The sequence below is a fragment of the Hemiscyllium ocellatum genome, chromosome 16 (assembly GCF_020745735.1).
Source record: "Hemiscyllium ocellatum isolate sHemOce1 chromosome 16, sHemOce1.pat.X.cur, whole genome shotgun sequence".
NCBI classification, from domain to species: Eukaryota; Metazoa; Chordata; class Chondrichthyes; order Orectolobiformes; family Hemiscylliidae; genus Hemiscyllium; species Hemiscyllium ocellatum.
In genome coordinates, this window is record NC_083416.1 from 74,175,351 (window position 1) to 74,196,232 (window position 20,882).

Sequence of the window (20,882 nt, forward strand, 5' to 3'; positions counted from 1 at the left end):
GTAGGAATGGGGGCTTTTGCATGAAATGTAGATTTTCCTGCTCCTTGGATGCTGCCTGACCTACTGTGCTTTTCCAGCACCACCCTCATCTTGACTCTGATCTCCAGCATCTGCAGTCCTCACTTTCACCTACTTGGTAGAAATGACCAACCGGTCAACTCCAAAAGGAAACTTCATATTAAAATTAACTCATTAAACATTTCAGTTCATTTTTATTATTCTGTAGAAACTCTTGATGTACCAAGTCAAATATTTATTGTGGCTTCTCCATTTACAATTTGCTTCTGTTTGACATTAAACTGTAAATGCACTCATCACTGAGGAATCATAATGCATTAACAGGCATCTTTACAAAAACAATGTTACAAAAATATATATGAAATAGAAAAATACAAACTTAAGACTATTTTCATCCTGCTCCAACACATTGACCATTCAGGGTACATTCATTCACTCAAAGATTAAAAGTGATCAACATATTTCCCTCATCTAGTTCCAAATCTGTATCCATCTTGCAGAACCCAGAACCGAATTAAAGGCCCTGACAGAAATATTCACATTTTGGGGCCTGACTAAACTGGGAGCACATTAAGCACTACACTTGAAAGGAAGTGGAAATAGAAAATATGCAACAGGTTAAGCAGTATTTACAGATGGAGAAAAACAATTAACATTCCTGACTGATTGCCTTTCAAGCCACCTGGCTTTTCCAGTTCTTCCAGTATTTTCAGATTTTGATCATTTGCAATATTTAACTTTTATAACATTCCTAAAATTTTGTTAGCTTTTAAGTATTTCATAGACTTTTCCAATATACTTCACCATCTGGGTCAATGTAGATACAATGGACTGAATGGCCTCATTTGCCGTTATTCTGTGAAACTGCCTAGTCCCAGTGTAGCAGCTCTGTTATTGCTTCAACTGATGTCACTAACTCAGCTCACTCCAGGGGTACAGCGCGGAATCTCTGGTCTGAACATATAATGCCCAGTTGGAATACTGACCCATAAGGCTACAGTGTAAACATGAAAGGAGATGCTGAAATACGCATTCTCAGAAACAAATGGTAGTTACATTGCATCCTAGGAAATAATGGCTACAGATGGAAAAAAATAGATGTTAGAAGTAGAAAATCTCTGGCTACTGTTCCCTGATGGATGAAGATTTGTTTAACTCTCATGCCAAGAGCAGTGAAGAAGCATCTTCATCATGCAGAATGACACAGTTCAAGAAAAAGCCACACCATTACCTCTTTAAGATAACTGAGAATGGGTAATGAATGACAATCTTGCCTTTTCTACTCTCTCCTAGGCAAAAATCACACTAATCTCAGATTTAAAATTATGAATTGAGCTAAAATCTACTGGGTTTTTTTTGAGAAACAGTATTCCACATTTGTACCTCTCTGTGCGAAGAAGTGTTTCCCAGTTTCCCTTCTGAATGGCCTGGGTTAATTTTAGGTTAGATCCCCTTGCCATAGAAAATTCTACAAATCTCTATCTATTTATTAATTCCTTTCAAAACTCTAAAATCCTCAATAACATTATCAATTAACCTTTAACATTCCAAAAAAACTCAAGACTGGATTATGTAATCTTTCTTCAATGTAACACTTGGAGCCTGAATAATATTCTGGTCAACCAGCCTCCAACAGCATCAGGTTTGAACGATGCAGGGGGGGTTCACTGATTTTTTGGAAAGCCGATTTACTCTGAAAGAGGTGCAACACTCACTGCTATCTCACTGATTCTATAAAATTGTCCAAAGTGCAGACATGAATAAGAGAGTTGAGAAAAAGCTAGTACGCACTGCTTTGACAATGTGTCAGTCTTTGCATATAGCGCTGACTGTATTATCCACTGAGCTCATAAGATTGTAGGTTTCAGAATTTTAGAGTCCAAACTCCAGAGTTTCATCTCAGCTGACACTGCAGTACTGAAGGAGTGCTGTACTGGCCAGTGCTCCCATGATCTTTCCACTCCATACATATATCTCAATTAAAATCTAATCCTTTCTTCTCACATGGTATAGACACATACATAATACACACACATATATAATAAGGACCACGAGTAGGGATAATGGGCGACTCATCCCTCCCTGGTCTGAGGCATTAATGTGAACTGTACTGCCTTCTCAATTACCGATGAGCAAGCAGCACAGGATGACTTTTTCATGAACTTGAAACCAGCCACAAGCAAATAATGTAATCATTTCTGAAGGCAAGAATCACTGACAAGTCATAAAATCATCCCATGATAATGAGAAAAAAAACTTTCAATTGGAATTTTGTTTGATCAAAACAAAATGAGAAAGGGGATAGGTTCACATGTAAACTGGCTAGATTGTGGCATTTCCCATGACATGATCTAGCAGCAGGGCTGACCTGTTTGATTCTGGCATTTGAGCAGCCTGTCCTGATGAGAGACAGAATAGAATGATCACGGATAAAGTTCCACCGCTCAAAAATTATTTAAAATGCTACATACTTCACAAGAGATGTGAAATGTAAAACAGGTAAGGGGATTATTGAAAGTCGGACTTGGTTTGTATCTGACCAGCTGACTTATATTGTCACCACAATCTGCAGTATAGATTCTAGATTGAATTCCTGTGGAATGAACTGACCTCACTCCAGGTCATCGGACACAATGTATATTACAGTGTGTTCACATGATAAGGCACTGCATCAGAACACCAAATAATTCCATAGTCTGCCTACATCTGGTTTTCATAGTAGCACGGTTTTTCTTTAAATTGTCCATGAAACCAAAATCTTCATCCGTAAATTACAAAGACCCTGGGTTTCTCTTCGGTGAACACTGCGTTGTCCGTGCTTTCTATGAGAATGTGCTTGTCATCTAATTTAAGCATAGGAGTGACACAGACTCCCTCTTGTGCCTTGAGTGTCTTTGGCAAGTTCTTCAGGCTGAAGTTCAGGTCTTTAAAGACATGAAGCATAAACACACCAAGGATGATGGTTCCAAAGCCAGTAACAGTACCCACAATGTCGATAGGAGACATGCTGTACCACTCTTTAAATAGGATGACCGATGTGGTGATAACCACCGTAGTGAAGAACACATAGTAAATGGGGTAGACCACTGAGGTGTTGAAAATGTCAAGAGATTTATTCAAGTAGTTGACCTGGGTGATGATGGAGGCTAGTAGCGAGAAGATGAGAATCCAGGTTAATGGATGTTTGTACACGGGGAGATCAGCAAAGTACGCTCGGATGGAAATGTCGATTCCTTTCACGGAGGAAACAGAGAATGCCCCAATGAGGGAGCAGATGCTAATGTAGACAAGGATGTTGGTGTGCCCATGTCTCGGTGCCGTGTAGAAGATAAGGAAGAGCACTGTGACCAGTAAGAGGCAAGCAAACACCAGGAACCCTAAAGAACAAAACAGACATTGAAATGGATTATTAATCCTGTCTACCCATTGGGTACACACCCCACTGTTCCCATTCTTGACTGTCTCTCCTAAGCCCATCTGTTGTCCCATTGTAATACTCGGACTTTACGTAACCGATAGGGCTTTGTTTTATTTTTGCATTCTGGACTCCTAGGGAATTGAATACCTTTGTATGCAAGGGTGTGAGCAGCTGGTTAGCAGGTTGAAAGGAAAGTAAATAGGTCTACTGGTGTAGTGGTTACTCATTGGTTTAATAATCCCAAGGAAGTTACCTCAAAATCTACCAGGGCAGTTTGAGGATTTATACCCCATTTTAAAACAAATTCCAGAAATTGAAACGTTGGAAACAGTAAAAGTGACTGTGAAATTGTTGGACTGTCATAAAAACCCACTGGTTCACTCATGTCCCTTTTGGGAAAGAATCCTGCATCTTTACTCAGTCTAGACTGAAATGCAGTTGACTCTGAAGCTAGCTCAATTTACATTTATCCTGAAGTGGTCCGAAGAGATCTCCCACTGCCAAGGGTGAGCAATCAATGCCAGCCTTGCCATCAACATCCACAAGTGTGCATTAATTTACTTAAAAAATGAATTAAGCCCCAATTGTCTTCCCAAACTAACCTGGTTCCTTAAGTTTCAGTGCCATTTCTTCCAGTGTTTTCACCTCCTCCTCTTGAGGTGCATGAATCACCATGATGGTTGACCCTAGAATGCACAGCACGCATCCCATCTTCCCCAACAGGTTCAGTCTCTCTTGCAGGAGGTAGGATGACAACACAGCACTGTACATTGGAGTGGGAAGGGAGGAGGAAATAAGGAGAGAAATCAGCAACAGAAAAGCATTCCAAACATCTTACTGAATAAACAAATCTCAATGAGTCCAACTTCAGAGTGGTATGGAAATAAGGGAGATGAGGTATTATCTGATGGTATATGGAATGGTGAGTTGGGGGACAGAAAGGACATTATTGGCAAGGTTCTTTATCAACAGTTTGATTTATCTGCTGCCACTCTCGGCTCCCCTAGACTAATCTGGGCCAGCACTAAGGAGTGCCACACTGCTGAAAGTGTCACTATGGAGAAGCCCGTTCTACCTGTTCTAGGGTGGTGAAAACAAAAAGGCAATGGGATTAGTAACAGGATCTCCACATAGAAATTAATCTCCTTTAATTTGACTCTCTGAAATGCTGTACAGTGGCTCAGTGGTTAGCACTGCTGCCTCACGGTGCCAGGGACCCAGGCCTCTGATGACCGTGAGGAGTTTGTATGTTCTCCCTATGTCTGAGTGAGTTTCTGTGATGTGCTCTGGTTTCCCCCACTGACTGAAGATTTGTAGGCTAGGTGGATTGGCCATGAGAAATTGCCTACAGTGTCCAAGGATGTGCAGGCTACGTGGGTTAGCCAAGGAAAATTCAGGGTTGCAGGGATAGTGCGGGGGATGGGTCTGGGTGGGATGGTCTTCAGCTGGTCGGTGCAGACTCAGTGAGCTGAATGGCCTCTTTCTGCATTGCAGGGATTCTATACATTCTTCACCATATACTGAGGACATTTACTTCAAAGAATGAGGTAACATTACTGCTGTTTGTATCATGTGGGTGTCACTGGAAGGGTTGTCATCTATCTTTAAAGATTTGTCTTGGCTTCCACAGTGGACCATCCTGCAACATTCACAGCCACTTGTAGTGACAGATATTTAACAAAGTCAAATGTTCCAAGGCCACTCACGAGAAGGTAACCAAATACAAACTGAGACAAGGCCACATAATGAGTGACGACGCAAGTTGAAAAATGATGTAATGCAAATTAAAATTCTAAAATGCCAGGATTGCAATGGCACCTGTCGGCCTCATTGGGCATACCTGACCAGGACACTGAGTGCTCCGAGTGGAGTGACAACTGTTGCCGGAGCAAAAGCATATGCAGCAAAGTTCATCGCTTCTCCAATGCCCACTGGAAGAGACAGAAGACCCAGAATTAATACATTGTCTGATATGAAATATTAATTCACGCAGTGCCACTTTTTAGCTTCTTGTAAAAATTGTTCTGGGGACGTGGTGATTCCAGAGTTTATTTCCCAGCTATACCTTGAGAAGGTAGTGGTGCTGAACCTTCTCTTAAAGTCCACATGGTGCAAGTGCTCCCACATCATGTTAAGAAGGGAGTTGCAGGATTTGAACAGCAACACTAAGCAATATATTTCAAGGTTGGAATAGCGTGTAAGATTTGGAGCCAAACATCCTGATGGTAGTGGCTGGTGTTCCCTTGTACCTGCTGCCCTGGTGCTTCCACATGGTAACAACCTCAGGCTTTGAGAGGTGCTGTCAAAGGAGCCATGGTGAATTGCTGCAAAGCACCTTAGTGGTATACACTGCTCTGCAACCCTGTGGCAGTGCCAAAGAGAGTGATTACCTGGATATCTTAAGCGTTTTGAGTGTTGCTGGACCTACATGCATGCAATGTACTGTTAGTTTGAGATATATACATTGTGGAGATCCTACATGGAATCAGAAAGTGAGTTACTCCGTACTGAATAACCATCCACTAACTTTCTCCAATCACACAGCACTTTTAAAGATGATTAATTTCAAAATGGAGGAAATTATCTTGCCCAGCATCACATATGGTGGCTGACTATAATGAGGCTACCAGGAGTCAATGAGTCCCTTTGGTTACAAATCTCTATAACAATGGAATTTCAAGGTTTCATTACTTTAAAATCAACAACAAAGTTTTAAGTTCTTTTGAAATAATAATAAAGAAGAACAATAGAAATCAAGTGAAAGGGATGTTCAGATGGATAGCCAAAAGCTTAGTCAAACAGCTACGTTCTGAGGAGTACCTTAAAATCAATGAGATGGAGAGATTTTGAGAAAAAACTTCCAGAGTTTAGGACCAAAGCAACTGAAGTCATGGCTACCAATTAAATTAAAATCTCAGATATGCAAAACGCCAAAAGAATACAGAACTTTTGGAGATTTGTGGGAGTTTAAGAGATTAGAGATAGGGAGGGTACAGTCCTAGGATAGAATGGAAAAGAAAGGTGATTGTCAGGGTTGGAGGATTTGAGCTATGGGGGGAGGTTGAATAGGCTGGGCTGTTTTCCCTGGAGTGTCAGAGGCTGAGGGGTGGCCTTAAAGAGGTTTATAAAATCATGAGGGGCATGGACAGGGTAAACAGACAAGGTCTTTTGCCTGGGGTGGGAGAGTCTAGAACTAGAGGGCATATGTTTAGGGTGAGAGGGGAAAGATATAAAAGAGACCTCAGGGGCAACGTTTTCATGCAGAGAGTGGTACGTGTGTGGAATGAGCTGCCAGAGGAAGTGCTGGACGCTGGTACAATTGCAACATTTAAAAGGCATCTGGATGGGTATATGAATAGGAAGGGTTTGGATGGATATAGGCCGGGTGCTGGCAGGTGGGGCTAGATTGGTTTGGATATCTGGTTGGCATGGATGAGTTGGACCAAAGGGTCTGTTTCCGAGCTGTACAACTCTATGACTCTAATTTTGAGATTAAAACATTGCTGGAACAAGAACCAATGGAGACTGCAGAAACTGACTTGATGGTTCTACAGGACTTAGCGAAATGTAGGATTCAGGCAGCAGTTTTAGAAGAACATGTATTTATGTGGGATGGAAGCAGGTAGGCTAAGCAGGATAACATTGGGATTGAGTCTGGAAGAAATAATTGCAATACCTCAGGTGGATAACTATCAAACTCCAGAGTGTCTTTTGCTGCAAAACTGGTTACTAATGCCAAATTAGGAAATAAATCATTAAAAGTGGTATGAATCAATAGATCTGGGTTCCAACTGTTGTGATCAAATTTGAGGAAATTGAAGAGGCTTGTTTTGTTCATGTTCTTATTGTATTGTCTACAGACTCTGGCATCCAACAACTCTGCCATTGAATTGAAACTGACTTCTTTCAATTGGCTCCTTGTTGGACTTGCTTCAATTTCAACAATACTTGAGTATATTACTTCAAACAATTAAATCTCTTACTTCACTATCAGATCTATGTCATGTTAAATGATCTCCAAATCAACAGCATAAGCACCACTATTTCAAATGATCCACTCAAACATTAAAAATGAAAGCCTTTTTTATCACAGTTATTAAAAACCCAAATTATTCAATTCAACTTGGAAGTTAGGAAACATTTTACCACAGAAAGTTTGAAAGTATGTGAATCTCATTCATAAAAATAGCAGTAGATGATATATTTAAACGTAAGATTGAAAACTTTTTGCTAGCCAAGGATACTAAGGGACATGAAGCCAAGATGGGTGAATGGAGTTAGGTCACAGATGAGCAATGATCTCACAGAATGGCAGAGAAGGCTCCAGGGGCTAATTGGTCTCCTCCTGTTCCAGTGCAAACTTTGATTAGGTTCATTTCATTCACGATATTCCTGGCTCTTCCCTGTTCTGCCTGCCAGTCACAAAAGGTTTCACGTAACACATAGGACACATCGTGACTCCTCCCCAGGGTCCCACAGGCACACAAAATAAGCCAATGAGTGTAACGATAAGACCACCTAACACCACAGAAGTGAAATATGGTCACAGTGAATTTTTACAGTAAATAGATGACGGCTTTATAACTTTGTGAAAGAGCCAACAGGAGCAATTACAAGCAATAGAGCCACATATCACCAGCTCCAAGCTGGGTCAAGCTTTCAGGCTTTGATCAGCAGGACAATAAATTTCAAAGGTTGGCAAGGTTATAAAAACCCAAACAAAACTGCTAATTTTCTTTTTAAAACTGGACCAACTCTATGTGCTTGAGAAACTTTGTCAGAGTGACCTTGTCATCCAGGAGAGTGCAAGAGCTGGTCTGTTCTTTCATTGAGGAGATTCCAAATGCAACAGGCCAAAGTGCACCCATGCAAAGCAAAGGTGACCAGCTTCAAGACTTCTCCCTGATTGAACATGACTGCAAAGCAACTCAAAAGAATGAAAACAATTTTTCAGAAAATGATGCAGTAAAAGAAGGGGCCATTCAGCCCACTTTGCCTGTGCTGCTACATTAAGACAGTGAAGGGAAATGGCACAGAAATAACAGTGAAGTGTAAAGGAAGGGGAAATGTCTGGAAAGGAAATTGAAAATAGCAAGAAAACAAAAGTACAATAAAGTTATTTTAAAATGAAAGATGAACTAAGGCCACTGGAAGTGTGATACAGTGAGAACAGGCCATCTAACTCTACACAGGACGCGAAAGTGGAAAACTAGTTCTTTTGCCTCAGTTTTAACTTTAGATAATAGAGAAATGACAATTAAAGTGGAAATGGAATGAGAGGGTCTACTAGAGGTGAGTTGCAGCGTCTTCATGTTGTGACCAGTGTGATTGCTGAGCAAATGGAGGTAAATGAATCACAAGAATTGAACAGGATTCAATCAAACATCTTTGAGGAAATCATCATAGAGTCTTATAGCACAGAAGACTATTTGATCCACTGTACTGTGCTGACTCTTTGAAAGAGCTCTCCAATTACTCCCATTCTCTTCTAGAAATGACTATCATCTGCTTCCACCACTCTTAAAGAGACAAAAATGCTGCAGATGCTGGAATCCAAAATAAACAGGCAGGAGGTTGGAAGAACACAGCAAGCCAGGCAGCATCAGGAGGTGGGGAAAAAAACTGCCCGAAACGTCAACTCCATTACCTTCCAATGATGCCTGGCTTGCTGTATTCTTCCAACCTTCTGCCTGTCTATTTCACCGCTCTTAAAGGCAGTTCCATCCATTTAATAAAAACTTGCTACATAATTTATTTTTCTCAAATATTGGCTCTGATGTTTTGGTTTAATTGCTGCTTCTTAAATTCCTAACTTTAATTTTATGATGAATCTCCCTTTCTTATCTTGATAATCTCTCTCTCTCTCTCTCTCTGTCTCTCTCCCCACTGCTCTGTGTCCTTGTTGTCCAAAGGTTATCAGGTGGCAAGCCACAGTTTATATCATGATGTCATTATTGGACAAGGTGAGGTAGGACTTACCACAGTCAGTATAGTGTCTGACCCCACACTTTGGTTTTATTCTGCACCATACTTCAGCTACCCGTCTAACCCAAACTGCCCTTTCCTGTCCATCTAGCATATTAAATCCTCATAATCATTCAACAATCCTCAATCTACAAAAAATCCAGGGAATACAAATCAAGAAACAGCCTAGACAGCCCAATTGGCAATTATGCTTGCACGAGCGTCCTAACATTCTTTTCACCCTTTCTCAAACGTAGTGTAAACATATCCTTGCTAATGTTTTATTTAATCTGTTAATGACCTTCATTTATTGACGTCTTTCACTTCTGGACTTATCCATAAGTAAGAACTTACTGTCTTATTGATACCCTTCATATTGTACCCATCTCCTTTCAAGTAAAATTAAATGATGAAAATATAAAAAAAAGATTGTGTGTGTGTTTGCATTTGAACAAAAGTACCTAAGAACCAGTGGAATGATAAATTGACCAGTTCACTAAGCTTCCTAATTAAATACCGGACACATCACACTAACAGAAAATGGTCTTCTCTTATTTCAGCAAACACTGATAGAAATATTCACTGTTCCCCAGGTCTGTTACTTACTTGTTAGAAGGCCAGCCCACCACAGCCAATCCTTCAGGTAACCATGGCCACCATCTCCTGGAACAGACAACAAGAAAGTCAACTTTGTTTACACAACTGCAGAACCTGCAGCTCACAAATACATGATCTTGCGGGAGCCTTATTTTGATCAAGGGATGTTTGAGATTCTGCCAATATTTATCCCTAAATTAACACCACTAAAATAGCTGATCTGGTCATATTGCTGCTGGTGGGAAAATTATGTGCACAATTCCCTCTATTACAATAGTGCCTACACTTCACTGAATGTAAAGTTGGTCTGAGGCAGTGGAAAATGCTATGCGAATGCAAGTTCATCCTTTGTCAAGAGAAAAAAGAACTGCCAGAAATTTGCCAGAGTAAGCCTACTCTATGCTGAATTTTCCATGAATGCACTGGGTTCTCGAATTATATTATATTAGATTAGATTAGATTACTTTGCAATGTGGAAACAGGCCCTTCGGCCCAACAAGTCCACACCGACCCGCCAAGCGCAACCCACCCATACCCCTACATTTACCCCTTGCCTAACACTACGGGCAATTTAGCATGGCCAATTCACCTGACCCGCACATCTTTGGACTGTAGGAGGAAACCGGAGCACCTGGAGGAAACCCACGCAGACACGAGGAGAATGCGCAAACTCCATACAGTCAGTCGCCTGAGGTGGGAACTGAATCCGGGTCTCAGGCGCTGTGAGGCAGCAGTGCTAACCACTGTGCCACCGTGCTGCCCACATTTAGCCATTACAGAATATCTTCAGGATACATCTTAAAAAAAAATCTGGGCATCAAACAAAGGCCTGCTTTTGCTGGTTTTCTTTGAACATTTTATGATAAAAATATCAAATATTTCTTCAGACACGAAATCTGGGCAACTTTGGCAAGGCAAGCATTGACTGTCTCTCCACCAAACACTTTTGAATAGGTGATGGTGAGCTGCTTTCTTAGACCTCTGCAAGTCACATGTTGAGATATACCCATAGTGCTGTTCCCAGGACTTCTGTGTCTTTGATGCAGGAACATAGAAGAAGTAGTAGAACAGATATAAATTAAGACAGTGTGTGAATTGTTGAGGGACTTACCACTGGTGGGTTTGTCCATATATCTGTTGTCTCTGTCCAAGCTGGCACAGTCAGGGATTTGAGAGATGCTATTGAAGAAACTTGAGCTGAAAATGTGTTGCTGATTAAAGCGCAGCAGGTCAGGCAGCATCCAAGGAACAGGAAATTCGATGTTTCGGGCATAAGCTCTGCCCAAAACATCGAATTTCCTGCTCCTTGGATGCTGCCTGACCTGCTGCGCTTTAACCAGCAACACATTTTCAGCTCTGATCTCCAGCATCTGCAGTCCTCACTTTTTAATTGAAGAAACTTGGGCAAGTTGGTGTCATGCATCTTGTCGATGGCGCACACTACAGTTATGGTGCATTACTGATGAGGGAATGAATGATTATACTGAAGGATAGTGCTACTATGTGCAGGATGATGTCAAACTTTGAGTGTTACAAGGACTGCACTCATCCAAGTAAGTGGAAAGTATTCCATGACTTGTAGATGGTGGAAATACTCTGGTGATCCACAAATGAATTACTCACCTCAGAGCTCCCTGCTTCTCAACTGCTCTATAGTCACAATATTTAAAGCCTGATTGTGTTAAGTTTCTGTTCAAGGCAATGGCAGTGGTATTATCACTGATTGGTTAATCCAGAGACCCAGGTAATGATCCAGGCACCCAGGTTCGAATCCTGCCACAGCAAATGGTGGAATTTTAATTCAAGAAAAAAACTTGGAATTAAGAATCGACTGATGACCATGAAACCATTGCCGATTGTTGGAAAAACCCATCTGGTTCATTAATGTCCTTCAGGGAAGGGAACTGCCATCCTTACCTGATCTGGCCTATGTGTGGCTCCAGACCCATAGCAATGTGAGCAATTAGGGATGGGCAATAATTGCTGGCCTAACCAGCAACACCCTCGTCCCCTGAATGAATAAAGGAAAAAGAACATGGTGTTTATTCTAAACTTTATTCAGGAAATGCCAGTGGTGCTGGAGGGACAATTATTTATTGTTCAACTGCAATTGCCTTGGAGGTGATAGGTGAGGTGCTTTCCTGAACTGCTTTTGTTCAAGATTTATCAAGCAGCTGATAGTTCCAAATGAGAAGAGTAGAGCTTTAAGCAAGGGTGCCAAGAAAATATTTTTTGTTCAAAAGCCAGCACCAGTTCTCAAATCTCCATTTAAAGATATGGATAATTTCCAACTGAGCACCTTATCACACACACTGAATATTAAAGTGACTCGGTATTGGTATATATATCATTGTTAGGGAGGGAGTCCTGGAATTTTGAACTTCTTTGCCTCTTTTGTCCATGTTTGAACCAACAGTGTAGTGAGGTCAGAAGCTGAACTGGCCTGTCGGAACCTAAACTGGGCAAAAGTAAGCAGGTTATTGTTGAGCAAGTGTCCCTTGAAGTGCTGTCAATAACACTCCCATCACTTTGCTGACCATCAAAAATAGACTAAAGGGGTGGAAATCGGCCTGCCATTCAGCAATGACATACTTTGAACATGAAAAGGAGAGGGCTATTTCCTGTCACTTATGTAGCCTGAATGATAATCTCAGGCCAACGTTGCATATTGCTGCCTTGATGTCAAAGGCAATCACTCTCATTCACCTCAAGAATCCAGCTCTTTTATCCAGTTTTAAATCAATGCTGAGAGGTCCTGGCAGAACAGAACTGAGCATCGGTAAGCAGATTATCAATGAGTGAGCCAAATGGTCAATGACACCATCCTGAGAGTAGCGTGATAGTACAGTAACTGGTTGGTTGAATTTGTCATGCTTTGTCCATAGGATATAAGTTCTTTTGAGATTTTCTTAGGGTGTGGCCATTGATGGCAATGACAGCATCTTAATGACCATCCAGAGCACTGCATGGTCCAAGGACCCATCTGGGGGTAATGGCACACTGCCTTAGGGGGTAACCCAGGGAGTGCCACACTGTCCAAGGAAGCCATCCAGAAGAATGGTTTGGAAGGAGCCTGCACTGACTGCAAGAGCCTTTCCCAGTGATTGAGGAGACTGTCCCCAGGGAGGGCTACACTGACCAAAGGGGTCATCTACAGAGAGCATCACACTGACCAAAAGGTAAGACTTTAGAGCAGGCATTGGTAACATTTATAGAGTGGTATAAGGGAGACGAGCAGTGGAGTCCTCCCTAATGTTCAGGGCCAATAAGGATCTCTCAATTAAAATCATTTGCAGATGATACGGTCATTATTAAACTGGGTGTAATATTTTCTGTATTACCCCAGTGACCACGCTTCCAAAAACCAAACTATAGTTCGCACGAAATACTTTGTAACATTCTTTGTAACTTTGTAACATTTCTGTACGAACACGTGGTCTCGCTTTTCTGACTCCAACAAAAGGAAAAGAAAACACTCTCGAAGAAGCAATCATCCCATGAACCAAAATAACAGCAGCTTCCTCCAACTGTCTCGGATGGAGAAGGGACACAGGGTGGGAACTGTGACAAACCCCTTACCTGCCCTGGTGCCGCCCACTTCAGCCAATCGGAGCAGTCCTTTCTTCTTTAGAATGACACTGATACCGATGAGGCAGCTGGAGAAAATAGCCAAGGACAGACCAATATAAAAGTCAAGTGAATTCCCTGCTTGATCCAATGCCAGAGTTGCATTCAGGGAAGAGCTTGTGAGATCCTTCACGTGGATGATCTGACACACGGCCTCACAGGAAGTCGAAGGGCACATTAATGTTACGTATGATCCTGCAGGAGAACAAAGGGAGTTTGAGAAAGTAGAATCCAAATGAGTTTACACTTTCTTCTTATCGCAACTCTTCTGGGTTTTGCTAATACAGTCTCCCTCAACATATGGGCCACGACTTACTTCTGTGGCTTCCATTCCCTTGTGTTCTATTCCCCGGGCATAAACACCAGCATTTCATAGCGTCATAGAATCCCTAAAAGCAGGCCATTTGGCTCCTTACGTCCACACCAACCCTACGAAGAGCATCCCACTGCCTCCCCAAGACCCACTTCCCCACCCTGTAACCCTTGGTAAAAACAAGGACTGCAGATGCTGGAAACCAGAGTCTAGATTAGAGTCATGCTAGAAAAGCACAGCAGGTCAGGCAGCATCCGAGGAGCAGGGAAAATCGACGTTTTGGGCAAAAACCCTGCATCAGGAACAGAGGCAGGGTGTCTGCAGAGTGGAGAGATAAATGAGAGGGGGGTGGGGGTGAGGAGAAAGTAGCATAGAGTACAATAGGTGAATGGGGGTGGGGATGGAGATGATAGGTCAGAGAGGAGGGTGGGGGAAGGTAGCAAAGCGTACAATGGGTGAATGGGGGTAGGAGTACAATGGGTGAATGGGGTAGGGATGGAGGTGATAGGTCAGAGAGGAAGGTGGGGGAAGGTAGCAAAGAGTACGATGGGTATTTGGGGGTGGGGATGAAGGTGATAGGTCAGAGAGGAGGGTGGAGTGGATAGGTGGAAAGGAATATAGGCAGGTAGGACTCTATACTCTATAACCCTGCATTTCCTTGGTCTAATTCACCCAGCCTACACATCCCTGTACACTAGGAGCAATTTAGCATGGCTGATCCACCTGACCTGCACATCTTTGGACTGTGGGAGGAAACTGGGATACCCAGAGCAAACCCAAGCAGACACGGGGAGAATGTACAAACTCCACACAGACAGTTGCCCGAGGGTGGAATCGAACCAAGGTTCTTGGTGCTGTGAGGCACCGCTGTGACACCATGCCACCCTTTAGCCTTTTTGATGATTATCTGTCCCTTTTCATGCCATGTTAATAAGCTGTTTGCCTAGACTACCTGAACTCCACTTCAACATTTTGGATCATCACGCCCTATACTCATCCAGATGCCTTTTAAATGTTGTAATTATACCAGTCTCCACCACATCCTTTGGCAGATCGTTTCGTACACGCTTCACCCTCTGCATGAAAAAGTTGCCCCTTAGATCCCTTTTAAGTTTTTCCCCTCTCACCCTCAACCTATGCCCTCTAGCTCTGGACTCCCCCACCCCAGGGAAAAGACCTTGTCTAATTACTCTATCCATGTCCCTCATGATTTTGTAAACCTCTATAAGGTCACCCCTCAGCCTCCGACGCTCCAGGGAAAACAGCCCAAGCCTATTCCAGCCTCTCCCTATAGTTCAAACCCTCCAATCCTGGCAACATCCTTGTAAATCTTTTCTGAGCCCTTCAAAGTTTCACAACATCCTTCTGATAGGAGGGAGACTAGAATTGCACACAATATTCCAAAAGTGGCCTAACCAATGTCCTGTACAGCCACTTGTCCACAATGCAGTGTGCACGTTGGATGCCACATTTCATGCAACAGTGGCCAACCTGCAAAAAACACTTAATTGACTGCAAAGACCTTTGGGATGTCACAGGGATTAGAATTATAGAATCATTCAGTAGAGGCCCACTAAAACTCTGCTAAATCTACTCTTATCCCATCTTCCAGCACAAGGCCTATAAGTCTTAAACGTGAAGTCATTTCAAGTGCTCATCCAAGTACTTTCTAAAGGTTTTGAGGTTTCCCACCTAACCACCCTCCCAGGCAGTGCATTCCAGACCCCACCATCCTCTGTATCTTTCCTCAACTCCCCTCTAAACCTCCTGCCTTTCACTTTAAAAAATACAACACCTTGTTACTGACCCTTCAACTGAGGAGAACAGCTGCTTTCTATCCACTTTGCCCATATCCCTCACAACCATACGTACTTTTACCAGGTCTCCAATCAACCTTCTGTGCTCCAAAGAAGACAACTCAAGGATGTCTAGCCTCTCTCTATAGCTAAAATGCTCCATCCCAAACAGCATTCTGGTGAATCTCCCCTGCACCCCTTCCAATGCAACCACATCCTTTCTATAGGGTGGTGACCACAGTATTCCAATAACAGGGAGGCAATGACCTTAATGTTGCAAAAAACTATTAATCTCAAGACCCAATAATGTTCTGGGGTTCTAGGTTCAAATCCCACGATGGCAGATGGTGGAAATTGAAATCAATAAAGAAATCTAGAATTAAGAATTTAATGATAATCCCTGAAAAAATGTTGCTTACTGTTGGGAAAAAAAAGACATCTGGTTCACTAATATCCTTCAGAAAAGGAAACCTGCCATCCTTATTTGGTCTGGCCTACACGTGACTCCAGACCTCACTGCAATGTGGTTGACTCTTTACTGACCTAGGGCAAATAGGGATGGGTAATAAATGCTAGCCTAGCCTGAGACTGCCACATCTCATAAATGATTTATTTTAAAAGCTGTGGCCTCAACCAAAGTTCTGCACAGATTCAACATTACTTCCCTCCTCTTATAATTAGTAATGATAGGCAATAAACAAATGCAAGGTTTTCTTTTTCACAATTCATTCTTCAGACCCATTAAACCGGAAATAAACCAAGGAAGAAGATCCTGACAAAAGTCATAGTGAAAGAGAATTAAGGCAGTGAATGGACTAGAATTCAATAAAGAGTAGGTACGAGAGGCTGGCTATGTCTGACGTTGATAAGGAACCAAGGCTGGGTGGGTTAGATTTGGAAGGAAGAGTGGAACTTGTGGAGGCGCCCCCCTCAGATACAAGGGTGAGGCCAGAGGTTTGGAGAATTGAAAATGTTGTCGTCTTGTTTAAACAAAAACAAAGGTGTAAGGATAAACCCAACAACTGTAGGCCAGTTGATTTAACTACTTGGTAAGAACACTTTTAGAAATGGTGACCCAGGATAAATTAAGAATCAAAAGGATAAGCATGCATTAATTAAGGGCAGCTATGTGTGAAGAACTTTATTGTTTTAATAGCCAACATCCATAGTCTTAGTGATTTATTATTTGGACCGCTGCATCCAAGCTATTGATGTCTCTTTGTAATGTTCTGCTTCCCTGTCTAAATACTCCTTCCACTAGACCAGGTACAGTCCATTTTAAAAGTTGAGCTGTTTGCACTAAACCAACAGTTCACCTTAAACTAACAGCAGTTTTGTTTAACCTCCTTCATTCAATAAACAAATGAACAATACAGCATTTAAAGGAGGCAATTCCATTCATCATACTTCCTGAGCTCAAACATTACTCCTATCACATATCTGCAGACTAACAGCAACCTGTGAAAAGGCTGAATCTACACCTCACCTACTCATTGCATGATGACCTTTTCAACCTACCTACTGCCTGACTTTATCACCAATAATTTTAGGCTCAAAAATGATGTCTCCAAACCAGATCATTGAGAGTTAATTGAAGAACGAGCAGTCGAAGTGAAAAAGTACACAAGAATCAGGCCGAGTGCAAAAACAGCTTGTTTTGACTGGGGGCAGTGGAGACTTTGAGGGTTGATGGGAACTACCTGCTTGTGCAGTCTACACAGACCCATGTACGTTTGAGGTCTGTAAAAGTACTGAAGGTACTATGAAATGGTGATACAGCACACAACCAGAATATTGTTAATATCTGGAACTCTGTCCCATGTGTTGGCCTTTCCCCATTAGTCCAACTTCGTGAGCTCAGGCCATGGACTTTCACCATTGCAATGGGGTTCAAGAGTCAGTGCCCTGGAAACTGAGATAGAGCTCCATGTGCCAGCCATCACCTAGGAACCCTCAATGGGCAGTGGGCAGTGGGACTCATTTGTTGAATATGTCTCAAGAAGTTCAAGCTGATAGACTGACTCATTGGCTTACATATATCTACAGTAGATTCAGCTAATAAATATGCTTTATAACAAAGTGCATGCGTCTTCTTGTATTTTTCTTGATGAGACCTTAAAGAACCCATTAGGCATTTGCAGCTTAACAATACGGCACCCCATATGGAAATACTTCCCTGAGCAAGATCGACAAGGAGACATCCTTTGGATCACGGAATGGGAAACACAGGAAATCATTACCAAATTCATCTGTTGAATGGCAGGCTTTGAAGGAGCACAGTGAGCGTGGTCCTTGCAACAGGTTCAGGAGAGTCAGACCCCCCCTGCACTGCTGAATGGACCCCATCTCTACTGCTGAGCACAAATCTCTTATGCGCCTTTGGAGAAATATAAATAATGCTGTACATTGTAAAGGACTACCCCCATCTAGCACATTCCTGAAGGCTTATGCCCGAAACATCGACTCCCCTGCTCCTTGGATGCTGTCTGACCTGCTGTGTTTTTCCAGCTCACGGTTTAATTTGTTTTCCTCCTATGCCCCTTGGTTGTTTTGACACTCATTTCAAACTGGTCTCCTCTGGTTACCAACCCTCTTGCCAATGAGGGCAATTTCACTTCATTTACCTCGAAACCCGAGCATCTCGATCAAATCAAAAACCAACTTCACACTGTTTTAACTAGATTAATCCCAACATCTCCACAAATTGGAAATCTTTCATCCCTCTCGTCATTCTAATGAATCTCCCCTGTAGCTTCTAAAACCTTCATAACTTGGATAAAAGTGTGTCCAGAACTGATCACATCTTACTGCTTCCTGGAGGAAATCTTCCCTTTTCTCAAAGAGTGATTCGTCCTGACAACAGCAGTTGGATTCAGCCAGTTAATGAATTTTCAACTCTCTTGATGTGATAATGTTGCTGATTTCAATGATCCTGGATCCTGGAATACAGCTTTCAATGAGGCTCTTTGCATTCTCACCAAACCTGACTGAGTCCACCCCCTAACTTCGCCCTTCACCCCCACCCCCCAGAATCCCCCACCCCCAATCCTCACCCCTCCCACACCAATCCTCTGCCTAGCTCCTGCCTAAGCAGTTCGACCCTAAACACAGAAGTTGTGATAACATTGTCCAGGGCACCCGAGCGATGGTTTCCAACAGCTTAATGTGTCGGTCAAAGGCACGTCCCAGTGAATTTTGATGTAATAAAATATGCAGTGAACGAAAAAGTCTGAAGGACCGAACAAGAATCTTCAGGCCGAGGGTAGTTAGTGATAGCTTTTGGCCTGCCCAAATTCAATATCGATTTATTATTGTCACATGTACAGAGATTTTTTTTATTGCAAAAATATACTTTGTTCATTAAAAAAGTCTCTGTGAATATACATTCGCACAATGTTCTGCACAGTAACATATCAAGTGAAAAAACAAATAAGAGTTTGACTCTATCCCAACAAATCAAAGGCATCTCTTACACATACCGGACGATATTTGCATGTCCAGGGTACTGAGGAACTAGGAGGGTGCGATAACACAACGGCTCCCCATTTACAGAGGTACGGTGGAGTCAGGTCTCCCTCCAACACTTAAGCTCCTTAGAAACCTGGTCCTCTAATCTTATCTGGTGATCTTTACAGTGCACTCACCCTTGGAGCAGTTGTGTTCCGCCATCACAGTAGCTTCCTGCATCGTTTAAAACCTTCGTGCAGCTTCTCATTAGAACAGGAGCACAACAGGTATCTCCTTCTCTGAGTGCGTGTGTGTATCTCTGAAGACTACAGTGTGAAGTTCACCCCAGCACCTGCCTGAAGCACCTCCCCTCTGTTGACATTCTACCAGTTACCAGCCTCCTTCAACCAAGAGACGGCGTCAAATTTCTTTAAACTAGTTCTGCCACTCGGCACAGCCAACATTGTTTTAATGTTTGAGTGGGGTGAGGGCGACAGAAATAAGACAATAACAAAGAAACAAAAAAAAACAACTGAAGATTTTGTTCTGAAATTGACATTTCTAATCCAAGCTGGTGAAACGCTTTGTCTTAAGCTTCATTAAAACTGATTCCAGGGTGATATGTTGGGAAGCGTTTCAAATTCTAGAGGCATGGGTCTCATTTCCAGTAGACGAGGGGTTAGCATGGGGAGGAGATTAAATGTAAGATTATAGGTGTCAAAAGAACAAGGGTGCTGGCAATTTATTTGTTTTTCTTAACGGAGCTTGTTGTGATTTACACTGCCTTGTTGTGATTTACACTGTCTGAAAGGGCAGAGCGAGCAACAGGAACTTCCAAACAGGATTTCAATATTATAATTTCAGCAGTTCAGAGTTAAAACAGAAAAAATGTAGCAGTGGATAACAGAAGGCAGGATGAGCTGTATCATTGGGAACATTCTATAATGTAACACAGAGTCTGGGTTGGAGGGTGGGAAGTGAACACATCAGACAGAATCAATAGGCTGAAAACTCCCAGCTTTCATGGGTGAGGCAGAAACTGATCAATATTTAAGAATAGGGAGAGGTGGGTGAGGTAATCAGCAGCAAACACGCCCTGACCACTCACCTGAAGCCTTGTGAGTTGGGAGTGGGTGGGGGAGGGATGTGTAGGGGGGGTGAAGCCTGGTGTGTGTGTGTGTGTGTGTGTGTGTGTGTGGGTGTGGGGGGGGGGGGAGGGGGGGGTGAAGTCTGGTGTGTGTGTGTGTGTGGGGGGGGGGGAGGGGGGGGTGAAGTCTGGTGTGTGTGTGGGGGGGTGAGGCCCGGTGGGGGGTGAGGCCAGGTGAGTTTGGGGGTTGAAGCCTGGTATGTGTGTGGGGGGGTGGGGAGATGGTGAAGCCTGGTGTGTGTGTGTGTGTGTGTGTGTGTGTGTGTGTGTGTGTGTGTGGGGGGGGGTGGGGGCTGTGGTGAAGCCTGGTGTGTGTGTGTGTGTGTGTGGGGGGGGGGGGGGGGCGGTGAAGCCTGGTGTGTGTGTGTGTGTGTGTGTGGGGGGGGGGGGCGGTGAAGCCTGGTGTGTGTGTGTGTGTGTGTGTGTGTGTGTGGTGGGGGGGGGGGCTGTGGTGAAGCCTGGTGTGTGTGTGTGTGTGTGTGTGTGTGGTGGGGGGGCGGGTGGCGGTGAAGCCTGGTGTGTGTGTGTGTGTGTGTGTGGGGGGGGGGGCGGTGA

General features: G+C 43.0%; 1 protein-coding gene across 2 annotated transcripts; it reads right to left on the reverse strand.

The window, feature by feature from the left end:
• Window positions 1-246: 246 nt before the first annotated feature.
• On the reverse strand, window positions 247-19,492 carry LOC132823279 (magnesium transporter NIPA2-like). Of its 2 annotated transcripts, none has more exons than XM_060836932.1 (6): window positions 19,378-19,492; window positions 13,577-13,819; window positions 10,007-10,063; window positions 5,277-5,367; window positions 4,039-4,199; window positions 247-3,395 (listed from the first exon to the last, which is right to left on the reverse strand). In XM_060836932.1, exons 1-6 carry the CDS (start codon window positions 19,418-19,420, stop codon window positions 2,779-2,781), a joined length of 1,212 nt encoding a protein of 403 aa, XP_060692915.1. In that variant the 5' UTR covers window positions 19,421-19,492; the 3' UTR covers window positions 247-2,778. The 2 variants fall into 2 exon arrangements, with proteins under 2 accessions (XP_060692915.1, XP_060692916.1); XM_060836933.1 differs by lacking the exon at window positions 19,378-19,492 and adding an exon at window positions 19,213-19,303.
• Window positions 19,493-20,882: the final 1,390 nt, after the last annotated feature.

Coding starts and splice junctions, on each gene's coding strand:
- LOC132823279 (XM_060836932.1), bottom strand. CDS start 19,420: ATGCAGGAAGCTACTGTGATGGCGGAACACAACTGCTCCAAGG. Junction 10,064..13,576: donor AGTGGGCGGCACCAGGGCAG/GTAAGGGGTTTG, acceptor TGTCTGTTCCAG/GAGATGGTGGCCATGGTTAC. Junction 4,200..5,276: donor GCACTCAGTGTCCTGGTCAG/GTATGCCCAATG, acceptor TCCAATGTACAG/TGCTGTGTTGTCATCCTACC.